Here is a 24,787-nt window from a genome sequence, read left to right as displayed (position 1 = left end):
CACATGATCATTTCGAGTCACTACTGAAACCCAGTTAAAACTGAAGGGCAAGCTGTTTTGAGAAAATAACCGTCAACCTTGAAAACTGTTTTATAACTTGTCATGTCACTGAGAAGCCATCCATTCCACAGACTTTCCTGTGTCAGATAACTTAAAGCTTTATCTCTGTTACAAAGAAGTGACACTGAAGACTCAGTCCAAGAGTAAATAAATAAATGTCTCCTCACAGAAAACTTCACCAAATCAACAGTTACATACTTTTTGAACCTGTTTATGTGGATCGTCCCTAATACAGTAAATTCTTACTAAAGAAATGATAACATATTAGAACATGTAATTAATATAAACCTTGTAGCCAGAAATACTGGCTGGCTACTACTTTGAGCCATCCTGTTATAAAAAATTAATCAACCTTCTGACCAATCAGAATCAAGTATTCAACAGTGCTGAAGTATGACTGATAAAAGACGATTACCAGAATGTGCCCTGTCTGTTACTCACCTCCGTTGCTGTTGTCATAGGGGTAGCTGGCCACTACTGCTCCTCCATGGAGGTTAGCAGAGAGGACGAACGGCTCCGTCTTCAGCCAATTCATCACAGCCTCCACCTCCTTTTCTCTCACCTGTTCACTATTACTCAAGAACGCATCCGGAAAGTTCCGGTTCAGGTCCACGCCATTTTTATTGAACCTGTGAGTGCACAGCAGTCAGGAAATATATTAGCATAATGCTGCATAATGTTCCAAGCACATTTGTGTTTCCATTCTTGCTGGAAGACAGAGGGTGACTGTGTCTCGTTCAGCTCAGGGGCATGTACTCGGGTCAAGTGTCCATTATGAAGGCTGTTTAGTGCGACATAATGGTACACGGATTCAATTAGAGACAAAATATTGAAAACATTACACCATCCCGGACTATGAGCCCTGTTCATGGGGTCTCCAGAGACTCTCATGCCCTGTGTCTATGTCTGTTCTCTTCACATACAGCATCTGAATTCAACACCAAATGAGCCATATGTCTGAATAGAACAGACATAGACACAGGGCATGAGAATCTCTGGAGATCCCATGTGTCTTAGGAGTATACATGCGTTGAATTAACAACAATATATGGTAAGAAAAAACACTGATATGTCTCAGTCAGATATTTTGGAATTCTTGTATATTGCTAGATAATGGACTCAAATTAGACACAACCAGCCAAGAGGCTCCCAACCCAGTCCTCATGAACATCATCATTGTGGTTCTGTTCCAGCTCAAAAAACCTAAAGCAAGTAATCAGGGGCTTTAGAAGGCCTAATGCCTGGCTCAGATGTGTAGAGACTTCCAGTTCTAATAAGTGATATATACAGTGTGTGTGTGTGTGTGTGTATGTGTGTGTTTATGTATGTATGTATGTACATATAATATATATATGTATATATATATATATATATATATATATATATATATATATATATATATATATATATATATATATATATAATATTACACACACAGTATATGTATGTATGTGTGTATTTAAGTCTCCCTACATAGGGGATTACGTATTCCAGCTCCACATCGGTGGATGTTCATGGACATCCACTTCTCAGTTGGTCTGCAACACTTCCAGTCTTTCTGAATTTGTTAATATGTTAGGTGTGCTTGCCATGTTTCCTTTCAAAGTCCAATCTTGTGACAGCTTCCTGATCCAGCCATGAGAATGATTTCACTACTTTCTTCTTTTGTCAAAGACATTCTTGAAAGCTATCTGAAAAAATATATATTATAAACTAAGTATGAAAAATTTTGAAAGACATTTGGCTGAAAAGTGTTATTTTCCCCTATGTATGGAGACTTTTGGGACACACTGTACATATATAATGTGTGTGTGTTTTATATACAAACTACATGTAAAAAAAATACAATTCACAATTACAATTCAAAATCACTAGAGGGTCTGACTCAGCTGACTCATGTGCAACTGATTTGGTGTTTACTGCGGCGCTGTGACGGACACAGTGAGGTAATCCCACTTAATTCTTACCACTAAGCTTCCCAAGCAGCCCTTTTTAAAAGTGCTGTGCTCAGAGATTCCTAAAATACACCCTAATGTCATGTGTTGCTATACAGCCCTCACTGTTGTGAGTCCTGCTGGTTGAGTTCAGTTCATTTAAGATACTCGACGATGAGGCATAATTAATGCAGCATGCGCAGAGGAAAATTAACAGACACACATACACACACATGGTTTTTAGTTTTTAGTTGTCTTTTTTTTTTTTTTTTTTCCTTTCTTAAGAGGCACTGAATTCCTTGGGTGATCATTTTTTAATACAAGAGTATTAAAATAAATACAAGAGAAAGGAATAATGTAAACAGGATGTGTGGCACATTCTAGTGGTCCTGTTTTTTTAATTAATTAATTAATTATTTTTTTTAATGGTTTGTTATTGTACTCACAATACAGCTCATTCTTGGGAAGCCAAAAGGAAAATAACCTTCAAATGTCTAACCGGTTCATCTCCAAAATACCCCTATTTATTTATTTATTTGTTTATATGTTTGTTTGCATGCTTATTTACTTATTTGCTTATTTACTTATTTGCATTCTTACAATGATGTATGTAGAACAACTTGTTATAGTCATTTTCCTTTGCGAGTGTGGTGTTTGAAAGCTCTATAAACATGACAGAATGCAGATGCCTCTGATGTTCTCTAGGGACTTTCTGGATCCAAGCCTTTGAAGGAAGAATCCCAGTGCTTTTTGCAAAAAAAAAAACATGGTTATGGCACATTTTGTATTGTTCTAAAAAATTGGTTGGTGTCTTCTTCTTTTTTTTTTTTTCCTTTTTTCCTTTTTCCCCCCTTTCCACAGCACAAAGTACCTCCATAGTCTTCTACAAAAAGCCAGTATAAATGTGTTTAGACTTCCATCATATGATAAAGAAAAGAAGGCATTTATTATCATTGCCTGTTCCTGGATATGTCATGCTATAATTAATTTAATAAGTAAATGAATAATGACTTAATATTAATTTTCGGTAAACAGTATAGAATGAATATACAGAATTAGATATAGACATTAGACAGTATTAGACTTTAGAATAGTTCCACTTGCACAGACAGTATTATTGTTCCCCTTGCTATACAACAACCAAACTTCAATCAGACTGCTTATTTTACAATGTTAGTGGTTTATTAGTGTTTTACTTGTGTTTTCAGATTATTGAAACCTTATATTGTGTTACCTTCTCCTTAATGACTACAGTTTCTGGAAAGGTAATTAACCCTTACTGTATACTCCTACCAACATGTTTCATAGTTTGAGCAATACTCATACGAAACTGAGCTTTATATGAATATCCCATTCATATACCATTTGCTTTATTTTAGGTACTGTCTTCTTTAATGCCTAAAAATATCACACTAGTTCTTTTAGAGTAATCAAGTCACAAACAGATGTTATTAAATAAAATATATTAGTTAAACATATGAAAAATAATGAAAGCAGTAATAATCTGATTTTGTTGCCAAATAACTAACACATTAATTATGATTACAAATACAATCACAACTAGGTATAATTAAAATTATTTTAATTATATACAATTATATAATTATAAGCAGTGTTTGTTTTACTTGTGAACTTATTAAATAAATTAAATAAAAGTTTTAGAATTAAACATTGCAATGTATAATTCATCTTGTTATACTATACATCTGTGACTTTAGTACTGACTCACAGACGGATAATTTTCAGAGGGATTAAAATCAGGATAGCAACAAATACTTCAGCTCAGGAAACAATACAGCACTGAGCTAAAGCAACACAAATGGGACAAAAATTAAACTACACTGCAAGATTCTCTGAAGCAGCAATCAAACAGATTTTTTTTTTTATATTTCTGAGTAAACAGTTTTTTTTGTTGTTGTTTTTTTTTTTTAAAGCTTTTATACTCTGGAGATATTTATTGTGTGTGATGTGTATATTGTGCATATGGCATTGAGCAAAATATAATAAGAGTAAAATGGTGAGATGTAATAAATCTCACTGTGAGATGAAATATCACTGTGAGAAAGAGGGAAACATAGAGGGGTTAAACAGAGAAATTAGACGGGGTAATTCAACAGGAGACACTAATTAACAACAGTGGCACCAGAGTAAGCAGAACAGGAAATACTGACAATATAACAAAAGTGCTGGACAAAACAGGACAGACTGAGACTGTGTACAAGATTTTGATACGCGAGTGCAACAAAATTAGTGTGGATGTGACTGTGTTTTGGCTGCGGCTTGGCTATTCTAGACCAATGCTTGGTCCAGCTGTTCCTCTGTTAAATTATAGTACTTCCATCTGAATACTCGGATTGAGTGAGTCATAAACTGACCAGTGGTTAGTGTGCGTGTGTGTGTGTTCTCTTTTCTAGAACAAGAAGTCTTTTGGTGTTTATTTAAGGCAGGCTTATATCTTCCATCCTTTTCTTAAACTACCAGGAAGAATTACTGCAATATTGAAAATCAATCTGACAACACGATGGACCGTCACCAAATATAGACGGTTGCCTTCAGCCACTAAAAATAAGAGGTTTCCACTAGTCTGAATTGAATGGAATGCTTGTTTGCTGTCAATTAGACCTTTCTGTGCACTAAGGACACAGCTATTGTGAACTGAGGCTGATGTACATGCACACATAAGAGTACTGAGATCAGTATGATAAACATTAACCATAAGCTAACCCAGAGGTAATGAGAACTCTGGACTGCTCTTCCATTAACTGGGGTAGAGGCTAAAGAATATAAAGTGCTTGTCAGAGCATTAGTGGTACAGGGTATATTCCTTTCTTCTCTAAAAATGACCTAATGGAGGCCTACTCTGAAAGTCTAAACATATTCAGCACTAGACCTATTGTAGAATGGAAAGTTAAATTAGTTCATAATGAATAGTTTTGACATGTAGATGTGTCATCTTCTTTTGTTTGTTGCTTGTATACAGAAGTATGAGTATAAATATTAAAGAAAAAGAGAAAGAGAGATTAATAGTCACATAGCAGTACTGTTTTATTACTTATGACAGCCAGTACTTGTTAACTGAATCCCTCAACTTATAACTGGCTGTGGTGAGTTTTGAGCTCACATCTTCAAACTGGGGCTGTGTGATATGGCAATACATATCATAAGATGATAGAAAAATGTTCGTTGATAGATACTGTATTTTCCTATATCATCAATGTTGCAAATTCATTATTTTCGGCAGCCGATTTCCGTCACTAAGGTCAGAGCTAGGAGCTACTAGCAGTGTGCTGTAACAAAAGCAACAACAAGCATGACACAGAGTGAAACTCCCCACAACACTCTGACACAGAACAGGCATCAGCCCAGCTAAAAGATGAAGAACTTGTACCTAAAAGTGGGATTTTTCAATAGACTTTAAAATAAATGTTCAGTAGATAGTAAATATGTGTATGTGATTTAGGATACAGTGCAGTATTCATATTGATTTTATGAAAACCTGTCAGTCATGTAAATTGCTGATACTGACGTACACGGATTGCTGTTTGTTGGCAGTTACTTGTCAGGGGGTAGCCACAGATGGCGGATGTGGGTGACCTGGCCTGGCACATGGCTGATGTTGCTGTGCCAGCTCTGACAGGAAGTTCACACTGAGAGATAAGGGAGTGTAAGAGACCACAGCATTTAAAGAATACTAGAAGAAAAACACACTAGGACTGCAGTACATTACACCCACCCACTCAGTTATTTTATCTTTCATTCTCATCTCAATTCCATCCTCTCTACCAAGACATCTGTTTCTCTTGCTTCATGTCCAAAGTTTTTTTTTCCCCCTCCTTTCTCTCTTTGTCTGCTTCACACTCTCTGAGACATATGACCTGTTTTATGTATCAGGTGTACTAAGGGGCAAACATTTGCTTGCTAAAGATGGCTTTAATAGTCTATGGGATTATATCATTGGTTATAACATAAAAATGGTTAAGAAAATACTACTTTGGGTCACATGTCTTGAATATTACATTTTATTTCATGTTATCTGTCTGTAAGATAATATCTAATATGCTCATAAAATGTCATAATGTATTTCAGTATTTTAGTTTCCAAATTATGTACCATTACTGGTACAGGCGCTGTATTTTCTTTCATGTATTTATCCCTCAGTGCCTGCAAGATCATCTCTCAGTGTCAGTCCTGCTTACCAACAGTGGCCCACTGGGCGTTTGCATTCCATATCCAGCTCCAAGCCAGCAAGCCTATTCTTACCCCTTTAAAGTGGAGACTGTTTTGACTCCAATGCTTCTAACCATTTGCTTCACCCAATTAAACTACATGTATGCAAGCTATCCTGAGAGATATTTTGTAAGGAACCAGTGTCATGTGCTGTGAAAGGGGAATTCGTGACTAATTTATGTTTTCAATCTGCCACTTATGTCCCACAAGCAGAATAGGGCTAGTTCTGCTCTGGTGGACTCTGATGACTATAGCTTTCAAAAGTGATTTTGTGTCATTTCAGAAATGTTAGAAATAGTTAAAGAGTAATTAGACCTCCTAATCAAAAAGCTCAAAAATTGGAAGGCACACACTGAAGGAAGAAAGAGGTAAAGACTCCTGGGATTCAGATTCAGGCTTGAGTTATGCATGTGCACTGAGCATTTAATACCAAAATTGTACACATCAGTATTCATACATCAGACATAACCACAGACTTAAGCACAATATGCTGAAATTTATGCTTTGGGATGGAAATACCTTCAAAAAACATTATTATAATTTTTTTTTGAGAGAGAGCAGACAGCATCTTAGAGATATTGCTCATCTCAAGGACCCATTTTTCGTGGATAAAATTATGAACACTCACTTTATCTCATGGTTTCATTAAGTTGTGTGCACAATTAACTGCCAGCGCACAGAACACTATGGGATGTGCTGGATCAAGTGCTATTTTATAAGCTGTTGAACGAGGAGGATAGAAGCCATACTGTTAAATTAAACCAGATTTTGAAATGAATAATGCATAATTACAACTATTCATGCAGCAATGCAGTATATTGACAATATACTAGACTCCTTTTAGATGTTTATTTCACTGCTTCCCATGTTTTCACTTGTATATCACCGTATTAGTCTTTTTTATTTTTCATTTTTAAATTGTCTCTTGCTTTTATGTTACATAGTATTACATTTAAAACAAAGGGGGAAAATGCTATTTTATTATTTTAAATCGGAATGGAGAACCCAGAAAATTGGCGTAACTCAAATAGGAGGAACTTTCCCTGAGTAACTTTTGGACTTAAGTCATCAAAACAGAATATAGATTTATATGTTTGAAAGCAATTAAATTAAGTTTTTTAATAAAAAAAATTATTTCGAGTATCATGACTATTATTAGGGTAATTATTTTATTATAATTGCGCCATCATTTTTTTTTTGTTTACATTTAAATTCACCTAACAAATTCATTTAAAATCCATCAACTGGGATGGATTTTAGCTTTCATGATGAATTCTTCCGTAAGATGTTAACAGTTATTCTTTGTCCACATGTTTGTGCTCTCAACCCTTCAGTCTATGTACATTCTAAAAATTATTTCAAAATCTCTGCAAATTATCTATCGGCTCCCCTTTCTTATCACGTTATATTCTAACAGAACATCTGTGTTTACACTGTTGCTATGTACATGCTCATCATTGTTGCCCTAAAGGTTTCCGTACAATAATTTTTTTTGCCATTTTTTGGAATTTCTACTGAAGATTTTTCTGAGAACCATTGTCCAAATCCTCACTCCGTTTACTATGGAATGCACTATTATGCTGGAGTTTTGCCATTTTGTAGTCATGCATAAAAGAATTATGGAGAATGTCTAACACACTCAAACAATGCACCTGCCCTCATATAGAACCCATAATGCAGTGTGCTGTGGGTAAGAGATAGGTCATAAGTAGGAATAGCAAATAGGTGCAAATCATCACTCTCTCTATTTCTCTCTCTCACCTGCCCTGCGAGTACATGCAGTCACGTCCTGACGCCTCAAAGCCATCTGGGTTCATCGAGGGCAGGATGTGTATACGCGTGGTGTTCATCAGCTTCGTCACAAAAGGGTCGCTCATATAGTTGCGGGTCAGGTAATCGATCAGCTGGAGTAGCAAGACTCGCCCCAACACCTACACACACACACACACATTCAGAGAAAAAGCACAGATGTAGCCAAAAACCTGCCATTTGCTATGCCTTAATCCATTCCCTATTTATCATACAGTGCAGTCATTTTGCTGGATAGTTCATGATACTATTATCCATTACATCCATCATACACTTCTCACAGTAATGTACCACAATGCCTAGTGATTTCTTGCAGCTTGATAATCTATTTGTCAGAATGAGCGACCAATTTCATACTAAAGCTAACAGGTACTTATTAGTGATATATTTATTTAAGGAAACAGTTTTAAATACTTTGTGATTTTTGTTTGCTGTGTAATGTTGTAATGATAGGTCATGATGATGTGGGTTTCTGTTGTGTGTGTTTGTGTGTTTCTGTTGTCTGAATTCAGTCAAACATTTTGAGTGACAGAAGAGAGATGAAGGTTGTTTTTTTTTCATCTAAAGAGAAAAACCACTTATGCTCTCTGTTCACGGAAGGCTATATCACCGTCAGGACTCAGGACTGGAAATTAAATACCATTCCTGGCCTGTGAAACAGTTCATATGAAACTGTGCATTCTCAGTGTCAGAACTTCAGCACAATGAAATGTGCACACACACACACACACACATATCTTGTGCGTGTACTAATGAGGGCTCTCACACCCAACTATGATTAAGAACAAGTTCAAATCACCAGCTAAGTATCTGTCCCTCTGTGTTTGTGTCTGTGTCCATGTGTCTCAGCAATTCCCGTCCACATGATTACTGTTATCTTCTCCTCTCAGTAATACCCAAGAACTACTCTTTCTAATTACACTGCAATCAGACACACCCGCTGTGTGAGTCTGTGCGTCTCATGGAGAGAAAGACTGTGAAGAGAAAGACTGTGAAAAGAAAGAGAGAGAGACTTGTAGAGAAGTAAAAGAACACACTGTGGAAAGGAAGAGAGAGACTCGTAGAGAAGTAAAAGAAAACGATGACTGATTGAAAAACATTTGAGAGAGAGGGGGATCAAAGAAAAACAGAAAGATAAAGCTAGGAAAACAGACAATAGGCCAGAAGGAAGAAGATTATGGGAGAGAGATAAATAAAAAGAGACATAGAAAAGGAGATCCATATTGAGCCTTCTAGAAAAAAAAAACATTATACAGAACGCCCAAGTTGTGTAGCTGGTCTACTCTAAACTCACTAGCGCATTACAACTTCCTCAGCGTCAGGGCCTCTCCCCCCAGCCCTCATCATAAGAGACATAAAAAGACATAAACATCCCTGATGGCTGTCTCCTGCCTGCAGGTGCTTTGTTTCAGTACAGAGATTGTTTATACTGTTTCATGGACACATTATACAGTCCTTGACTGAAGTCTAACCTCGCTGTGACACCAAGTTCACCTGACTATCAGGAATGATTACTGTCCTCAGCTACATAATGGTTTCTTTCTGTAGGCTTGATTAGAACAGATTAGAAAAGCAAAATATTCTGACGTTTATAAACGGCTGACTCTGTCACTACATGTCTTCCACGTTGATCTTGCCTAGATTCTTGTCCTCTTTTGGAATTATGTTTTATATATATTTTTTTTTATTTAAAGAGACTTTGAGACAAGAGCACTTATGTAAATATGGATGTATTTATGGAGATTTAATGTAAAGGTTGTGTGAATGGGGACCAAACGCATGACGTTATTAATATTGGGAGGAAATTTTGCTGCAACCAAGATTTTACCAAATCTGCAGCATTTAGTTGAAAAACTGAAAGATTTCCTTTTGGGTGTTGAGATTACATACATTTTCTAACAGAACATCTGTGTTTAGACTGTTGCTATGTACATGCTCATCATTATTAGGGTAGGTGTAAGGTGTTCGCTGGTTGGGGTTAGGGTTATCGAAGTTTAAAATTAAGGTTACTGAGGTTAATGTTAGAGATAAATGCTGACTGATATGTTAGTAATAGTTTTTCAGCTGTTGAAACAATAGCTGCAGGTGTGTGTGTGTGTGTGTATAGATATATATATCTATACACACACGTTTGTGTGTGTGTATATATATATATATATATATATATATATATATATATATATATATATATATATATTATATATAGTATATATATATAATATATTATGTATGTATGTATGTGTATATATATCTATATACCGTATATATAGTTGTATATAGTGATACGGTATATTAGCATTACAGGCCATATGATCAGCAGTAATTACAAGAATGTGTGCTTTGTTTATTGTCATAATTGAATTCAAGGTATCAAAAATTTTCAAATGACAGTCCTTGTTAGGTTTACAAAGGTTAAGGGCTAAGGTTACAATGAAAAGATTTATTATTTAGCTTTATATTATTTAGCTATATAAAGTATACAAGTCAATAGAAGTAGACAACGATAACAGAAAATACAAGACTGTGTGTGGCCTTTTCAGACGCTGGAAACTGGCAGGTTGAAATCAGAATAAACTCTCATTTGAGACATTTAAATCTTAGCAGAGAAGTTCACCTTGTTACTACCGTGTTAAAATCTTGTTTGATATGTCTGTTTCTGTTCTGTGACTTTATCATTTAGAATCAGTATGAGCTATCTAAAGCAGACTGGCAAAAATAGCATTTCTGTTACACTGTCAAGATAAGCACAAATGCCTACACCAGCTATACTGCACTACACCAAACGAAGGGCTTATTTACTTTGTGGTTCTAGGTGCCAAGATATTGTCTGTCACCACCTTTTCACTTGTGATGCTCCAACCTCCATATTTCACTGTGGGTATGGAGTTTTTTTCTCTGTTCTGCTTTCTCCAAACATGATCCTGAATTATTGCCAAAGAGTTCTATTGTTGTTTCATCTGACCAGATTATATTGTTCCAAATTTTATGTTCTGATTTGTCTAAGTGCTTTTAGATGCACATGTCTGTGCTTGTTTTTTAACAGAGGACTTTTGCATGTGGTGTAGGAATGGAGATGATTGCGGTGCAGTTCATTGCTTATTGTTCTCTGTGTAACTGCTGTTCCTGCTGCTTTCAGGTCATCCTGCAACTGTTTTTGAATGATTACTGGCTTCTGTCTTACCTTCTTTATCATTAGTCTGAGGGTGCATTGTGAAATCTTGGGTGACGCACCTGTCCAGGGCTGACTAGTTGTGATTCCATGAACTTTCCACCTGCATATTATCAAAACTATTGTACTGACACGTGTAAGGTCTTTGCTATGGCTCTGTAGCTTTTTTCCAGTCCAATGCCATTTAATAATGTTTTCCCTGATGACATTAGGAAGCTCCTTCACCTTCACCATGATTGCTACTTGTGTGAAATCTCAGTAACCAATAGCAACATCTTTTGTAAGACTGCTTAGTAGACAAAAAAGCCTAATGATATTTATTTATGAAACTTGAAACTGACAGTAGATTGCTTTGTATAAAAAAAAAAAAAAACTACACTGCTCGCACTTAGTTGGTTATTTGGGGAGATTCCATTGCATTAGTGAAAGATGATCTCTTAAAACATATCTAAACATAGTGTTTATGAACAATAGTAGTAAATGAAGGTCTTCACTTTTCTCCACTCACTGGAATCTTTTTCCAGGTTCTACTGAAAAGAAGGGAGATTCCCCGGCTTTTCAACACCGTATGATTCACACATCTGGTGTCATGAGACTAACATGAATGACAATGTAAGTAGATGAGAGATGGTGTATGAGACCCACCCTCTCTGTTCAGGAATGTTACGTTTATTCCAGTTAGAGACATAGATGCTCTTCTTTATGCTTCAACATAGTTGTTTTTCTGTCCAGATGATGTGGATGTTATTCAAACAATATGTTGCGGATTTACTGCTTTATAAAATATGCAATTAATATAAAATGGTTATACACTGTAAAGTTGGCACAGTTCCAAAAAAAAAAACAGGAAACTGAGAAAACACTGATGTGGATATTTAGTATTATGCTTACAGTCACACTGAATAGAGACAATACAAAAAGACGGTAAAGGATAAACACCCAGAAACACCAAAGGCACATACAAAGATATTAAAGACACTGAACAAAGTCACACTCTGACTCGCACACACACCCTTCTCCTTGTTCTCTGGTAACTGTCACACTCCACTGCTCCTCTCTGAGCTTCATGACATCTCCGATGACTAAAACACTTCTCATATGAAACGGACCCCAAGAAAAAAAATACACTCATATACATTTAAAGCCTGCATACACACCCCCACCCAGTGCAAATGTAGCATCCCTTTAAAAGAAGGACATGGAAGACTGGCTCCGTTTGTTTTGGGTCGAGGACATTTCTTGGAATGTTTTGTCGCCTTTGTTATATAAAAAGAGCACTTTATTTGCTACTGCATAAAATTGGCTACAATGGTTTCCAAGAGTAATGAATATAGACCGAGATGTTTGACTAGAGGGTATCTGTGTGAGTGTGTGTCTCACCTCATTACCATGCATGTTGCCAACATATTTGAATTCAGGAATGCCGACACGATGCTCTCTAGGATGTTGACCCAGTATTAGCACCCAAAGCTCTCTTCCTGCAAAACAAAACAAATGCCTGTCATCTAGTGGTAAGATCCCCACAGCGGATGGGTTGAATGGCAAAAGACATGATTAGTGTCTCACTGTTTTCAATTTCTTCAATAAGACGAGTAAATAATTTTTTCAGTGAGGTTTGGACAAGCACCTGGCAACCCAGTGTCACATCAATTCATACATTCATTCATTTTCTCTCTCTCTTTCCACTCTCTTGCTCTCTTCTGTCAGTTCTCCTTTCTGTACGTCATGTCGCTCAACACACTCATATTCACACAGCAAGTCGGAGCATGTTAGAAATCCACAAGACAAACTGAGGACAGGAAGCCTATTCATTAACTCTCTGTGCACCAATCCTCCAACCCAGATATAAAATGTTTACCAGATGTTCCAAAGCACAAATAATGAGTTTAACATTTGACAGTTTGACATTTTTATGCTAGGCTCACTCTCTAATAGACATAATCATCGAGATAGCGTTAATATATATATATATTGGATATTTTAAGATTAAGTTTATAACTGTACATGTATAAAAGATGGCCTGGATAGAATCCTTTACTGTACTATACTATATACTATACACTGAACCTTACTAAGCAGTGAACAGAAACTCTTCTGCTCTGTGGAAAGATCTCACAGAGGTCATGCTGTGTATTTATACATTAAACTGTTTTATATGGAATCATAATTCTCTATTACAGTAAGACTTCATGTTTAAAAGAAAGTGACCACACACTGTCCATAACTGAGTAATTCAGTGTTACAGTGAATCCTAAACTCACTCATCGCAAACCCTGGACGGGAAACAAATCCATCACCCGCACTCATGCCACTCCTATGGGAAATTAGCCAATCCACCTATAGGGCATGTTTTTAGGACGTAGGAGGGAAACAAGAATACGCAAAGAAAACCCATGTGGACAGGGAAAGAACATGTAAAACGCTGCACAGACAATAACCAGAGCTCAAGATTGAACCCCAGACCCTGGAGCTACTTACATTTCCCCTAATAAAAATCCTTCTCATTAGCTCATAAATAATGGGCCATGTATTACATTTAATTTGGTGTAGCTTGTTTTATTTTTGCAATTATCTTTGTGAAACATTCGTAGGCATTGGCAACATTTCATTCATTCTTTCATTTACAGTAACTGCTTTAACCTGGTCAGGAACACTGGGTGCAGGTAGGAATACACTCTGTACAGAACAACCATCTTCGAACGGCATTACATTCTCACATATTCATCTACATCTAGTGGCAGTTTAGAGTGGAATGTTTCTGGGAAATGAGAAACATTGAACATGTGAAAACCACATGTTCCCAAATGGAATGGGAACATGTGAAACTCCACCCACTACAAACTAGTAGTTCTAGTTATGGACATCCACTGATTACATGGTTTATTGTTTCATCGTATTTACCCCATATTCTGCATTCTAAGTTTGTCGTCATCTTTTAAGATGATCTGATGGTAGCGAAGGCTTGGTTGGCTCATGATCTACCATCCTGATCCTCAAGTATTGTAGTAGCCTGGCTGTGGTGCTGCAGGTTAGGAGTCTATGATAAAGCAGGACCAGTCCAGTTGGCTTATGGATTAAGTGCAGATGTCCCGGGTCTCCTTGAAACTCACCTTTCCTGCCAACTGTGCTGAGGTTACACTGGAGGTTAATCTTGGAAGCAGGACAATCTGTTCAAGCTTTTAAGGAAAACATGGCCAGGTCAAGACAAATGTATTACACACAGCCAGCGACAGAGACCGACCCAGAACTTTCAGTGAATCAAGCTTCCTCTGAAATTCCAAAAGACACTGAAATTGAATGAGCTGCCAGTTGAAAAGCCTTACTGGCAGGAATTAGAAGGTCACCCGAGGTTTAATCAGCTTTAATCAGCTAAACTGCGGACTCATGAGACAGACGTCTCCCTGTGTTTGTTTAAAGTAGTCTTTAGTTTTTTGCACACAGAGGACCACCCAAAGGCTGAGAGACTGAGTGCAGCAGTATTAGCATCCAAAGTAATAAACATAAAAATGAAGGACAGAAAAGTAGAAAGCTAGAAAAAGAGCAAGAGGAGGAGGAAAAAAGGACAAGGAGGTGGGGGTGCCTGGCAGAGTCCCCTGTTCCCTCAATACTGGTTTTGTGTTGAGCCAGGAGAGCAACCTGATCCAGTGGGTCTCAAAATGCCATGTACTGCCACCCCAGATATACCAATGTGGCTATCAGCTTGTAATCTAGGAATAGAAACATAAATGAATTCAGTGACCACAATAAATTATACAACCTATAATCCTGGAATTTCCAAAAAAAAATTGACTGGACTCCATGAGATTTACATGGAATAATGAAATGCAGCTGTTTAATATTACAAGGAACTGAGGAGTTTTACACAGTACTGAAACCAAGGAAAGTTTTGAGGTTCAATGTAGAGGTTACATCATCATGAATAATTTTCCCCATAGCCAATCCAAAGTAAGTCTTGCTTTTCATACTTTCTTTTCATTAAATGAGATGTACTGTGCTCCTGTGTGGGTTGCATACATACCACTTTTAGAGCCTGAATGGCTGTTTCAACCAGCAATCTCAGAGTGGAACTGATTTCACTTTCAAATCACAAAAGAAAAGAGTACATTTATCGTTCTGGTCCAACCATGATAATACAGATCAGATCAAAGCTCTCTTTCAGGGGGACACAGAAACGAGGAGATGCATCTCTGAAGCAAGGCTTTGTATATCCTCTGAATGCTCGAGTGGAAAGGCAGCAGAATGACATCATCAGCCTCTACCTGTGCCAAACATGGTGAGAACAACAATGCAACACTATGACCTGGAGGACACCCTGTTATTTTAACACTCGGGATACATAAAAACTAAATGTAAAGCTTTTTGTATATTGTCTAGCAAACCTGAGAACTCTGTTTAGGGACAAATGCTATTTTTGTATTTGTCTAGAAGAGGGCTTTTATGTTTTAAGTTTCATGACACCTTCCTGAGGAATATGCAAAATTTCTTAAGAAAACAAAACTTGTGCTAAATATAATTCCAATGTCTAAAATTTAGATTAATTTAGAAACACAAAAACATTATTTTGATAAGCTGACATCGTCTTATCCCACCCTTCTACCAGGGTAGTTTCCCTTGTTTCCCCTTAATTAGGTTGAGTATTTATATCCTCAGTGTTTGGTTGTGTCAGTTCTGAGCCTTGGCTTCTCTTTTTTTGGTTTCTCATACTTTTTGCCCAGTTTTGACCATGTCTGTTCCGTTCACTGGCTGCTTTTGAAAGCTGCTTCACCGCCCAGACAAAACGTTTGCATTCCTAGGAGCTCGCAGTCTTCCTCCAAGCCTAATGTAGGCATTCACTTTGGCATTCACCAGCTCCTACATTGGGAGCAAGAGTCAGTGTAGAAGGAACTTGCTGGATCTGCCTTCTTTGTGAACCTGGCTGACCAATCTGTCCACTAGGTGAACCTACCTGACCATTCAGAAGATTCTTGGATAAATAAAGCACTTGCATCTAGTCTCTAAGCTTGAGTTTCAGTACTGTACAGACACCCGCATTACTATTTTGTAGTTCAGAATGAAACCCTGTTGTGACAATGCAAAAAATAAATAAATAAATAAATAAATGGACTGAACAACAGAGGCTTTGCTCTGAATCTCCACACACAAGTTCAGTTTCACTTGGCTGTAGTGGATGAAGAGAACTGTACACCCTGTCCAACACTTCCTCACAGATATTTTATGGAAAACAAAAGAACAGTTAAACACGACTGCTATCTCTCATCAACCAATTACACTTCCATTTCCCGACCATAAGCTGGGCACAAATTGAAAAACAGAGAAGTCATGTGAAGTTACATGTGAAGTTTTCTGAAGTTCTTGTAAGCAGTTTAAATCAGAACATTTGTAAGCTGGTGGTCTTGTGTCTTAATTAAGTAGACATTAATTAAGCTAGTCAATTATCTAAGTAAATTGTTAACTAATAGAAGAAGTGTTAATTAACTTACTATTACAATATGCCATGATAAGTAAATCTGAAACAGAAAACGATGCTATTTTGATACATTTTTCTACAGACATACTTCATATATACTACAGAAAATTGTCATTCTAGAATTGTGACTTTCAGTGTCATGAAAATTGCATAAAGATAGCACAATGTACTCCACACTATAACATAAGATCACTTACACACTGCCAGTGTACTGTATGTGCTGTTGTTTCTCTAAAGCTCATGTCTCAGTAGTGACTAAATAGAATGAAATTTTATAATTCATGCAAGATCAGTATACCTATTCTAACTGCTCCCACCAGTATTTCGACACTTTTCCTTGAAAACCATGGGGAAGGCAGAGGTAGAGTAATTACATCTCTTTGACGGCACACTCTTACATAGTCAAAATCTACCCTGTTGCATTTACTGTCATGTTACTTTATTTACTGTAGTCTTAAACAAATGCACTGAGGTATCTTCTCCTAGCTTATCCTAGGTTATTTCTATAGGTCATTTTCTATATGATGTTTTAACATCATCAAATGCAGTCTAAATGCACATCACAAGGGTAAGACTTTTCTCTCCATTTTTGAACTACAAAATTAACTACAACTAACTACAAATTTACCATATAATACCAAATTTTAGTGTTATATTCATCCAATAAACCCACTAGTGTTTGCTGAGCAAAGCAAGCCAAACCAGGATCTGTTTTGCTGCAAGTTGGGTAGTAGTCCTAGCCCACACCTTAGTGAAGGGCATAGAGACATACAAGTTTCCCAAAACTCTAAATATGAGTATTCATTTCTCATGGGTTTACCATAACTGAAAGGATGTGGTGGTGGAAGTTCAGCAGTCTGATGACCCATGAATTTATATCCTTTAACTCACAGGGTTTGACCCCAGCTGATAGCAAAACACTAAAGTCTCGGTGCTCCAGAGAGACTGCGGACGTATTTGGTTAGTCTAAGTGGTTTTGGATGAACCTCCAACTAGATGACTAAATGTAAAACCCACAGGCTTTCCAGGAAGCTTGAAAACTCTGTTTAGTCCACAGATGTTACTTCTGACCTCAGCTTGCTCAGCCTGTAAGTAGGTTCTGACCATGAGCGATGAGCGGAGTTTGACATTTGAGCCCTAGAGTGGGGCGAATAGGACAAAATGCAAGTTTATAGGGTTTTCAATTTCAATTTACTGTTCAGTGTCTGTCCAAAGTATCTAGAGTACCTTGTTAGATAACACATGGAAGAAAGCGAGAGAGAGAAGCAGAGAGAGGGAGGGGGAGAGAGAGAGAGAGACCTGTAACAATATTGCATGTTACTGAGAATAAAATTAAACAACTAAGGTTCTACCTAATTTAGATCCTTCAGATGTGAAGTGGACATTAAAAAATGCCTAATGTCCATATTTAGATTATAGCTATACCATTTGGAGTTCATCTGTAATTGGCTGAATGAACTGTCATGATACATTAATTTAATACATTAAGGCAGAAAAAATGTTCTCACAATAGGGTATGTTCAAAAATCTACAGTGTAGTGCAGCTAACTAGCTAGTTAAGACCAATTTCTGCATTTTGTACAGAGAATATCACTTGTTTGCAATTTATTTAAGCAACTATTACTGTCACTGCTGCTGGGAGGTCGGGGGTCAGGCTCCCCGACCCACCTACTAACCCTGCCCATGATTCTGACTACTGTCCATATCCTTCAGAGAGGTTTTAAGCATTCCCGAACTCTAGATAAAAAGAGTGTGTGTCAGTCTGCTTGTGTTAGCTGTGAAGGTTATTACACTTCCGATTAGGTTAATCTTCCTGGTCGGTTATAATTACTGAGCAGCGTTTTGTCCCACCGTGTCCTTCACTAGTAGAAGTGCACACAATGAATGAATGAATGCCATATCATTAGGATTTTGGGCAAAAGAACAACATTTGTCAATATATCTCAAACAGTACTCATAAAAATTGAATCCCAAACACTGCCTATTTTTAACTATTTTATTTCACCTTGTTCCTCTTGGGTTAAAGTGACCTGAACATCATCTCTGTGCTATAAACATACAGTAATATATACAATTTTTGCATTATGTATAACGATTTGTAGGGCTGGGTATGACAATATCCAATAAATAATAATAATAAACAATAAATTAAATCACATTACTTTATTTCAATTTTCCAATAATATTAAATAATATTAAATAACACTAAATAAAGGTATAATTTATATTATTGTCTTTATTTTTTATTTTATTATTTTTTAGGAAGCAGGATTTATCATGTATTAAGAAAATGTCTTTGTCTATTGCCAAACCCTAACATTTTTTTAACCTGTGGTTTCTTATGTTTTATTACTGCTCAGTGATGATTATTGCCGTAGACCAAACAAAATATGATACAGTAGTTAAAAAAGGAAAACTAAATCTTTGTGGAATGTATTATTTGCTCACTCTGAGACCTACTGTAGCATTAAGTGTAAAAGATAAATGTGTGGTGTTACAAATGCCTAATTAGAGTGATCATTTCTACCATTCCTCAATTTATTAAGTAGTTAATAACAAACATTTCCTGATTCTTTTATACCTATTCATTGGTTAGATTTTCACATTTAAAAATCTAAAAAAGTTTTTTAAATTTGGTCATTTAAATAAAAATGATAAAATACAGGGTGTTCAGAAACATTTGTTTGGCAGCATATGCATATAAACACTCTAGTATACAACTACAGTATAATCATATTATATATATGATCAAAATATAGGCATTAAACTAAATAAATAAGATAAGTTTGCTCAGAGGAAAACAAGGCTCTTTAATTGTAGGTTTTTAATGTAGGCTTAAGCTTAACAGCATTATCTGTGGTGCTAATATTGAATAAGACAGGCGAAACAGATCCAATAATGTCTCCACACAGTCTATGATTTGGTTACATTTGTTAATATTTGCATCTGTGGTATTTGCACATAAAGTGCAACGCAAAATAAATATTCTGTTACATTGAGGCCTGCTCTGTTTAGGAAAATAGACAGTTCATGGATAGACATTTTAGTCAGTCAACTACCAACACATATTCTCAACATGTCAGTGTGGGGTTCCTCTGGGTTCTCTGATTACACTATGCTAAATTGCCCCGAGGTGCAAGTGTGTGTGTGTGTGTGTGTGTGTGTGTGTGTGTGTGTGTGTGTGTGGTGCACTGCAATGGACTACTGTCCTATCCAGTGTGTATTCCCCGCTCACACCCAGTGTTTCCATCAAGACCCTGAACCGGATATAAAGCAGTTACTCAAGGTGAATGAATAAATGAACGAAATACACAGAAGTGAATATTTTGAAATGTACGGTATTTCCTGAGCAATGAGCAAGCAAGCCAAGATTTATGACATTATGAAATAGACAGAAGGAACCCCTTGGATCAATTATACAAATGTGATTATAGGATCCTTTGGCAGTTCAGACACATTTGCAGCTGTAGCTGAAAAACCACAGGAAGGAAAAAGAATAGCTTACGGGATTTCTCTCAAATCTCACATGGAGTTCCGGTATGCAGTATGGTATGTTGTCACATATTCAAGGGGGAGAGAGAGAGAGACTGAGGGAAACAATATACTGTAGATGAGGGAGGGAAATACAATATTTTTATATATATATATGACACTAAGCAAGTGAGAAAGCATGGGTGAGAAAGAGGCTCAGAGACAGAAAGAATAATAGAGACACAAAAAGAAATGGAAGAAGAAATAAAGAGAAAGAGATGTGAAGGAGAGACAGGGAGAGATGAGACACTAAAAAGTGAGAGACAGAGAAAGACAGCATGAAAGCTACAGACAGAGAGAGCAATGTGCGTGAAGCTTTGTCATATAGATGTGAAAATTCTCCTCAAACAAAATTCTCTCAGTTCTTGCCATTATGCTAATAGCAAATCCTGGCCAGGTCTGGCCCTGACTCAGCAAACAGACAGAAATTTCCAAATGTCATGATCCCACTGTTGGCACAACACAAAACATCCATCATCACAGCTCGCTCACATGAACCAGACTGAACATTCCCCATACACACCATATCTCACGTCAAGCTGAGCTATTAGTTTACTACACAAGCAGAAAGACACTTTTACGCACAAATGTCCGTTAAAAGATGGAAAAGCATGCTGACAACACCTCTTCCTTCTCACGAGTCTTTAAAATACACTATGCAGCGTTGTACAACTGTCCAGGGTTTCTGAGTTATGCTTTCTTGGACTGCCAGATGCCTGAGGCATCATCAGGACCACCACGATGTTCAAATCCCAAAATTTCCACAGCCATCTTGAAGACTAAGAGAATGTAAATGCCTTTGCTCCCTGGGAGAAAGTGGTCACAGATAAATTTGGAGAAATCCTATAAAAGACAACCCATAGTCCAAACACTGCAGCTGTGCATACACAACTGGGAATTTGGCTATAAATATATAACATAATGTATAAATATATAACGTGCTGCAGCCCTGTTTTGATTCTCATATTAAGTTTGATTTTTAAAAAAGTGTTTAAATAATCCCGTTTATTAGATATTTATAATATTCTGGTTTAATTTATTTAGTTTTATTTGTCTATCATTTTTTAATATTTATACTTACGCAAAAATAAATTGTTGCACTTCATCATCTTCATCTTCTTCTTACTCTAAGTATATAGTGTATTTACCTTCAGGACTGGAGTACAATCCAGGGTGTGTTCCCACTTCATGCCCGGGGTTACTGAACGGTTACTGAATGTGAGTGAATAAGTGAGAATTTACCTTCAACAGACAGGCCGATGCTGTGCAGGTGTGTGATGCTGGAGTAGTTTTTGCTGATTTCGTGTAGATATTGCTCCACCTGAGTGGTGTTGTGGTATCGAAACTCCAAAGCTTGGCCCAGTGGCACCGCGAGAGAAAACCAGAACAGCGCCGACAGCAGCATGGCATCTGCTCTCTCCTTCTCCTCCTGCACTCTCTATCTCACTGTCTCCAAAACTACACACCAAGAACAAAAACATCACAATTCTGCACCAGAAATGTTGACGACTGAGAAAAAAATTTAGAATATAAAGTCAGTAAACAAGTTCCGTAATGGGTTGCAGAGCCAACTGGAATAAATGGGTCTTTTAAAGGGATTTTTTATTTTTTTTTTTTTTAACAATTTTACATTCATTTGTTAGAAACCTTTATCCAGAGTGACAGTCCAACGAAAGCACAGAACTGAGAAGTTGTGGGTTAATGTCTTTAATTAAGGACCAAACAGTTGCTCTCTAGCAGTTCTGGGATGTGAACTTTCAACCTTCTGAAGCAGGAACTTGGAAGGATTTACTAGTTGTGGCTTAAAAATTCAATTAGTAGCAAAATAAATGGGTTTCTATGGAGGAATGAAGAAAAAAAGCTGTAGTGTTATACAGAAGCAGGTGTGTGTCTGGTGTCGATACCTGAATCTTTGCCTTGGATTCTTTTTAATTTAGTGCAGGTTGAGATAGCTGAGAGCTATCACTAATAAATAGTTTTTTGTGAAGAAGATTGATGCTCAGATATTAAGGAAGACCAAAATCAATCAAAATCAAACGAAAAAATGGGAGGAAAAAGTGGAATTAACAGATGTGTAGAAAAATACTTTGTACACCATAACGGCAGCTCTGAAGTGTAAACTGCTTAAATATGTTTATGCTTCCTTCAGGTCTTGTTTGAAATATCAGAAATGCGAGGTGATCACACATGAACGCCACAACAATGTCGTAATTACAACTTTGCTATGAGATTTTGTAACAAAATGGCATCCCACAATGTGAATGTGACGTCTACAGCAGACAGTAAAATTTAAGTAGTAATTATGCATGTTAACTATTCAGTTCTTTGTGTTCTTTCAGTAAGGCAAAATAAACGTCTTGTCACTGATAATACAGAAATTTGAAAAAAAAAAAAGATATTTTCTCACACTGTCTATTTTTTTCCTCACGCCATCCTTTTTTTTTTTTTAACCAAACCACTTGAATACACACACCACATCGTAATTACCACCTTCAAACTCATAGGCACAAACTTCCAAGAAAGACTTGAAGGCAGCAATAAATATGAACTGAAGCCTATGGGATGAAAAAAAATGATGAAATATAAGACACATATGAAGAGTGATAAAGGCTAAAAGAACTCTGATCAGTTCAAAAAAAAAAGATAGCAAATGAAGATATATTGAATAAAGGGAAGATTTTCTAATATTTCTCATTATGAGAGTATTATATAACAAATATAAGATCATTAAGCCTATTGCTAGACATATTTCCTAATTTCAAGTTTAAAAATTGTATTAGAAGATAAGTTTGCTTTTTTTCCACTTGAAATAAGCAAAATTATCTGGCTATGGAATAAGACCATTGTGATCTTGAAATGAGTAAAAATATCTAGAAATATGCATAATCATCTTAGATTTAATAAAGAAAAAACAATTTAATAAAGAGAAAAATTAGTTGAATGTGCCTATATTCTAAATATTTAACTTGCTCAGAACCTCCACAGCAAATATGGTGGATTAAGATTAAATGTCAAAATAAACAAGAAAATGAACAATGTGATAAAGAATGGCAATTAGGAAGAAGACCATTTTTTCAAGTTCCATTTTTTGTACGCTTTTTTATACCATTTTATATGGTTTACAGAATAAAATGAAATATCCCTGTCCCTGGCATGTGTGGATAACTGTAACAAAAGCACTCCTTGTGGAAATATGAAGCACTGTACCTATGTACATAGGGTTTTGACTCTGATTTGGTTCATAGACAGACAGAAATCCTGTGACACTAGGTATAAACGTTTGCCCTGTACATTTGTTTTGTGCTGTGATGCAAAAAGCAAGGGATACAGCTGTAACCTACAATACCTGATCTGTTCCCAGGTAAAGTTTTTATTCCTTTATGAAATAAATCTCATTCATGTTCCTACACACTGGCCACGTCCCAAACAGCACACTGTTGTACTAAATACTTCTAATACTAACTACATTCAAAACTGCATACATTTGAATTAATGTGCAGATTGGGCAGCAGCCATAGCTATCATGCAGTGATGGAGTGGAATGAGAAACTGCTGTGCAGCTATTAGTCTGAAACCAGCGACTGTTCAGAGTCAGAGAGCTGCGCATCAGCCACTCGAGTTACCCCAGGAGGTAAACTACCCCGTATAAATATTTCAGAAAGATTCCACACAGGTGAATAGACTACATTTCTACATACCTGACTGGTCTTATTTATCCAGGTAATGTTTTTAGAGTCGTCTTCACTTCGCGAGTCTTCCACCAAGAGAACAAGTGACTGTGCGTAATTACGCAGCTGCTTTCAGAGCTACGGCCGTGTGTGTGTGTGTGTGTGTGACGATCTGGCAGTGAGTATCAAATAAACCACCCATTAACATTTCTGCAGAGGCTACCGTAAACCTCGCGTGCGCTCCGTTCCGACACGTCCTCCCGGAGACTGTTCAATCACGTTGTGGAAAGCCAAAGGGTTCATACACGGCTCCAAAAAGGGCGCTGTAGCTTGTACACAGAGACATGCAATGAATCATCCATTTTTACAGCATATACCTGAAAAAAAAATAATAATGCATTATGAAGTGTGTAAAACTATTAGGATTATTTTTAACACTTGGATGCAAATCCTTTGCAGCCAGTGACTGCCTGAAGTCTGGAATCCTTGGACATCACCAAATGCTGAGTTTCCTCCCTTGAGATGATTTGCCAGGCCTTTACTGCAGCCGCCTTCAGTTGCTGCTTGTTTGTGGGTCTTTATGCCTTCAGTTTTGTCTTCAGTAAGTGAAAGCATGCTCAGTCGGGTTGAGGTCAGGTGACTGACTCGACCATTTAAGAACATTTCATTTCTTTGCCTTAAGAAGCTCTTGGGTTGCTTTTGCGGTACGTTTTGGGTCATGATCCATCTGTACTGTGAAGCGCCATCCTAATAGTTTTGCAGCATTTGACTGAAACTGAGCAGTAAGTATAGCTCTATACACTTCAGCCTTCATCCTGCTACTTCTATCAGCATTAACATCATCAATAAACACCAGTGACCCAGTTCCATTGGCAGCCATACATGCCCATGCCATAACACTGCCTCCACATGTTTGACAGAT

At 36.9% G+C, this 24,787-nt stretch overlaps 1 protein-coding gene across 2 annotated transcripts in view; it reads right to left on the bottom strand.

Annotated features, from left to right (window-relative positions):
- The window catches only part of cpm (carboxypeptidase M), a 35,799-nt gene extending 11,626 nt beyond the window's left edge, over positions 1-24,173 (bottom strand). Inside the window, exons 1-5 of one of the 2 annotated variants that reach the window (XM_026923549.3) lie at positions 23,896-24,173; positions 21,440-21,655; positions 12,580-12,677; positions 7,983-8,152; positions 502-689 (exon numbers count right to left, since the gene is read on the bottom strand). In XM_026923549.3, coding sequence (XP_026779350.1) covers positions 502-689; positions 7,983-8,152; positions 12,580-12,677; positions 21,440-21,602 — 619 coding nt within the window. In that variant the 5' untranslated portion in view covers positions 21,603-21,655; positions 23,896-24,173. Of the gene's footprint in view, positions 1-501; positions 690-7,982; positions 8,153-12,579; positions 12,678-21,439; positions 21,656-23,895 lie in introns of those variants that run through there. The other variant, XM_034313026.2, reaches the window with a different exon arrangement.
- Between the last annotated feature and the right edge of the window lie 614 nt (positions 24,174-24,787).

The sequence above is a fragment of the Pangasianodon hypophthalmus genome, chromosome 18 (assembly GCF_027358585.1).
Source record: "Pangasianodon hypophthalmus isolate fPanHyp1 chromosome 18, fPanHyp1.pri, whole genome shotgun sequence".
Classification (NCBI taxonomy): domain Eukaryota; kingdom Metazoa; phylum Chordata; class Actinopteri; order Siluriformes; family Pangasiidae; genus Pangasianodon; species Pangasianodon hypophthalmus.
Note: the sequence above shows the minus strand (reverse complement) of the source record. Positions and strands in the feature narration are given on the sequence as shown.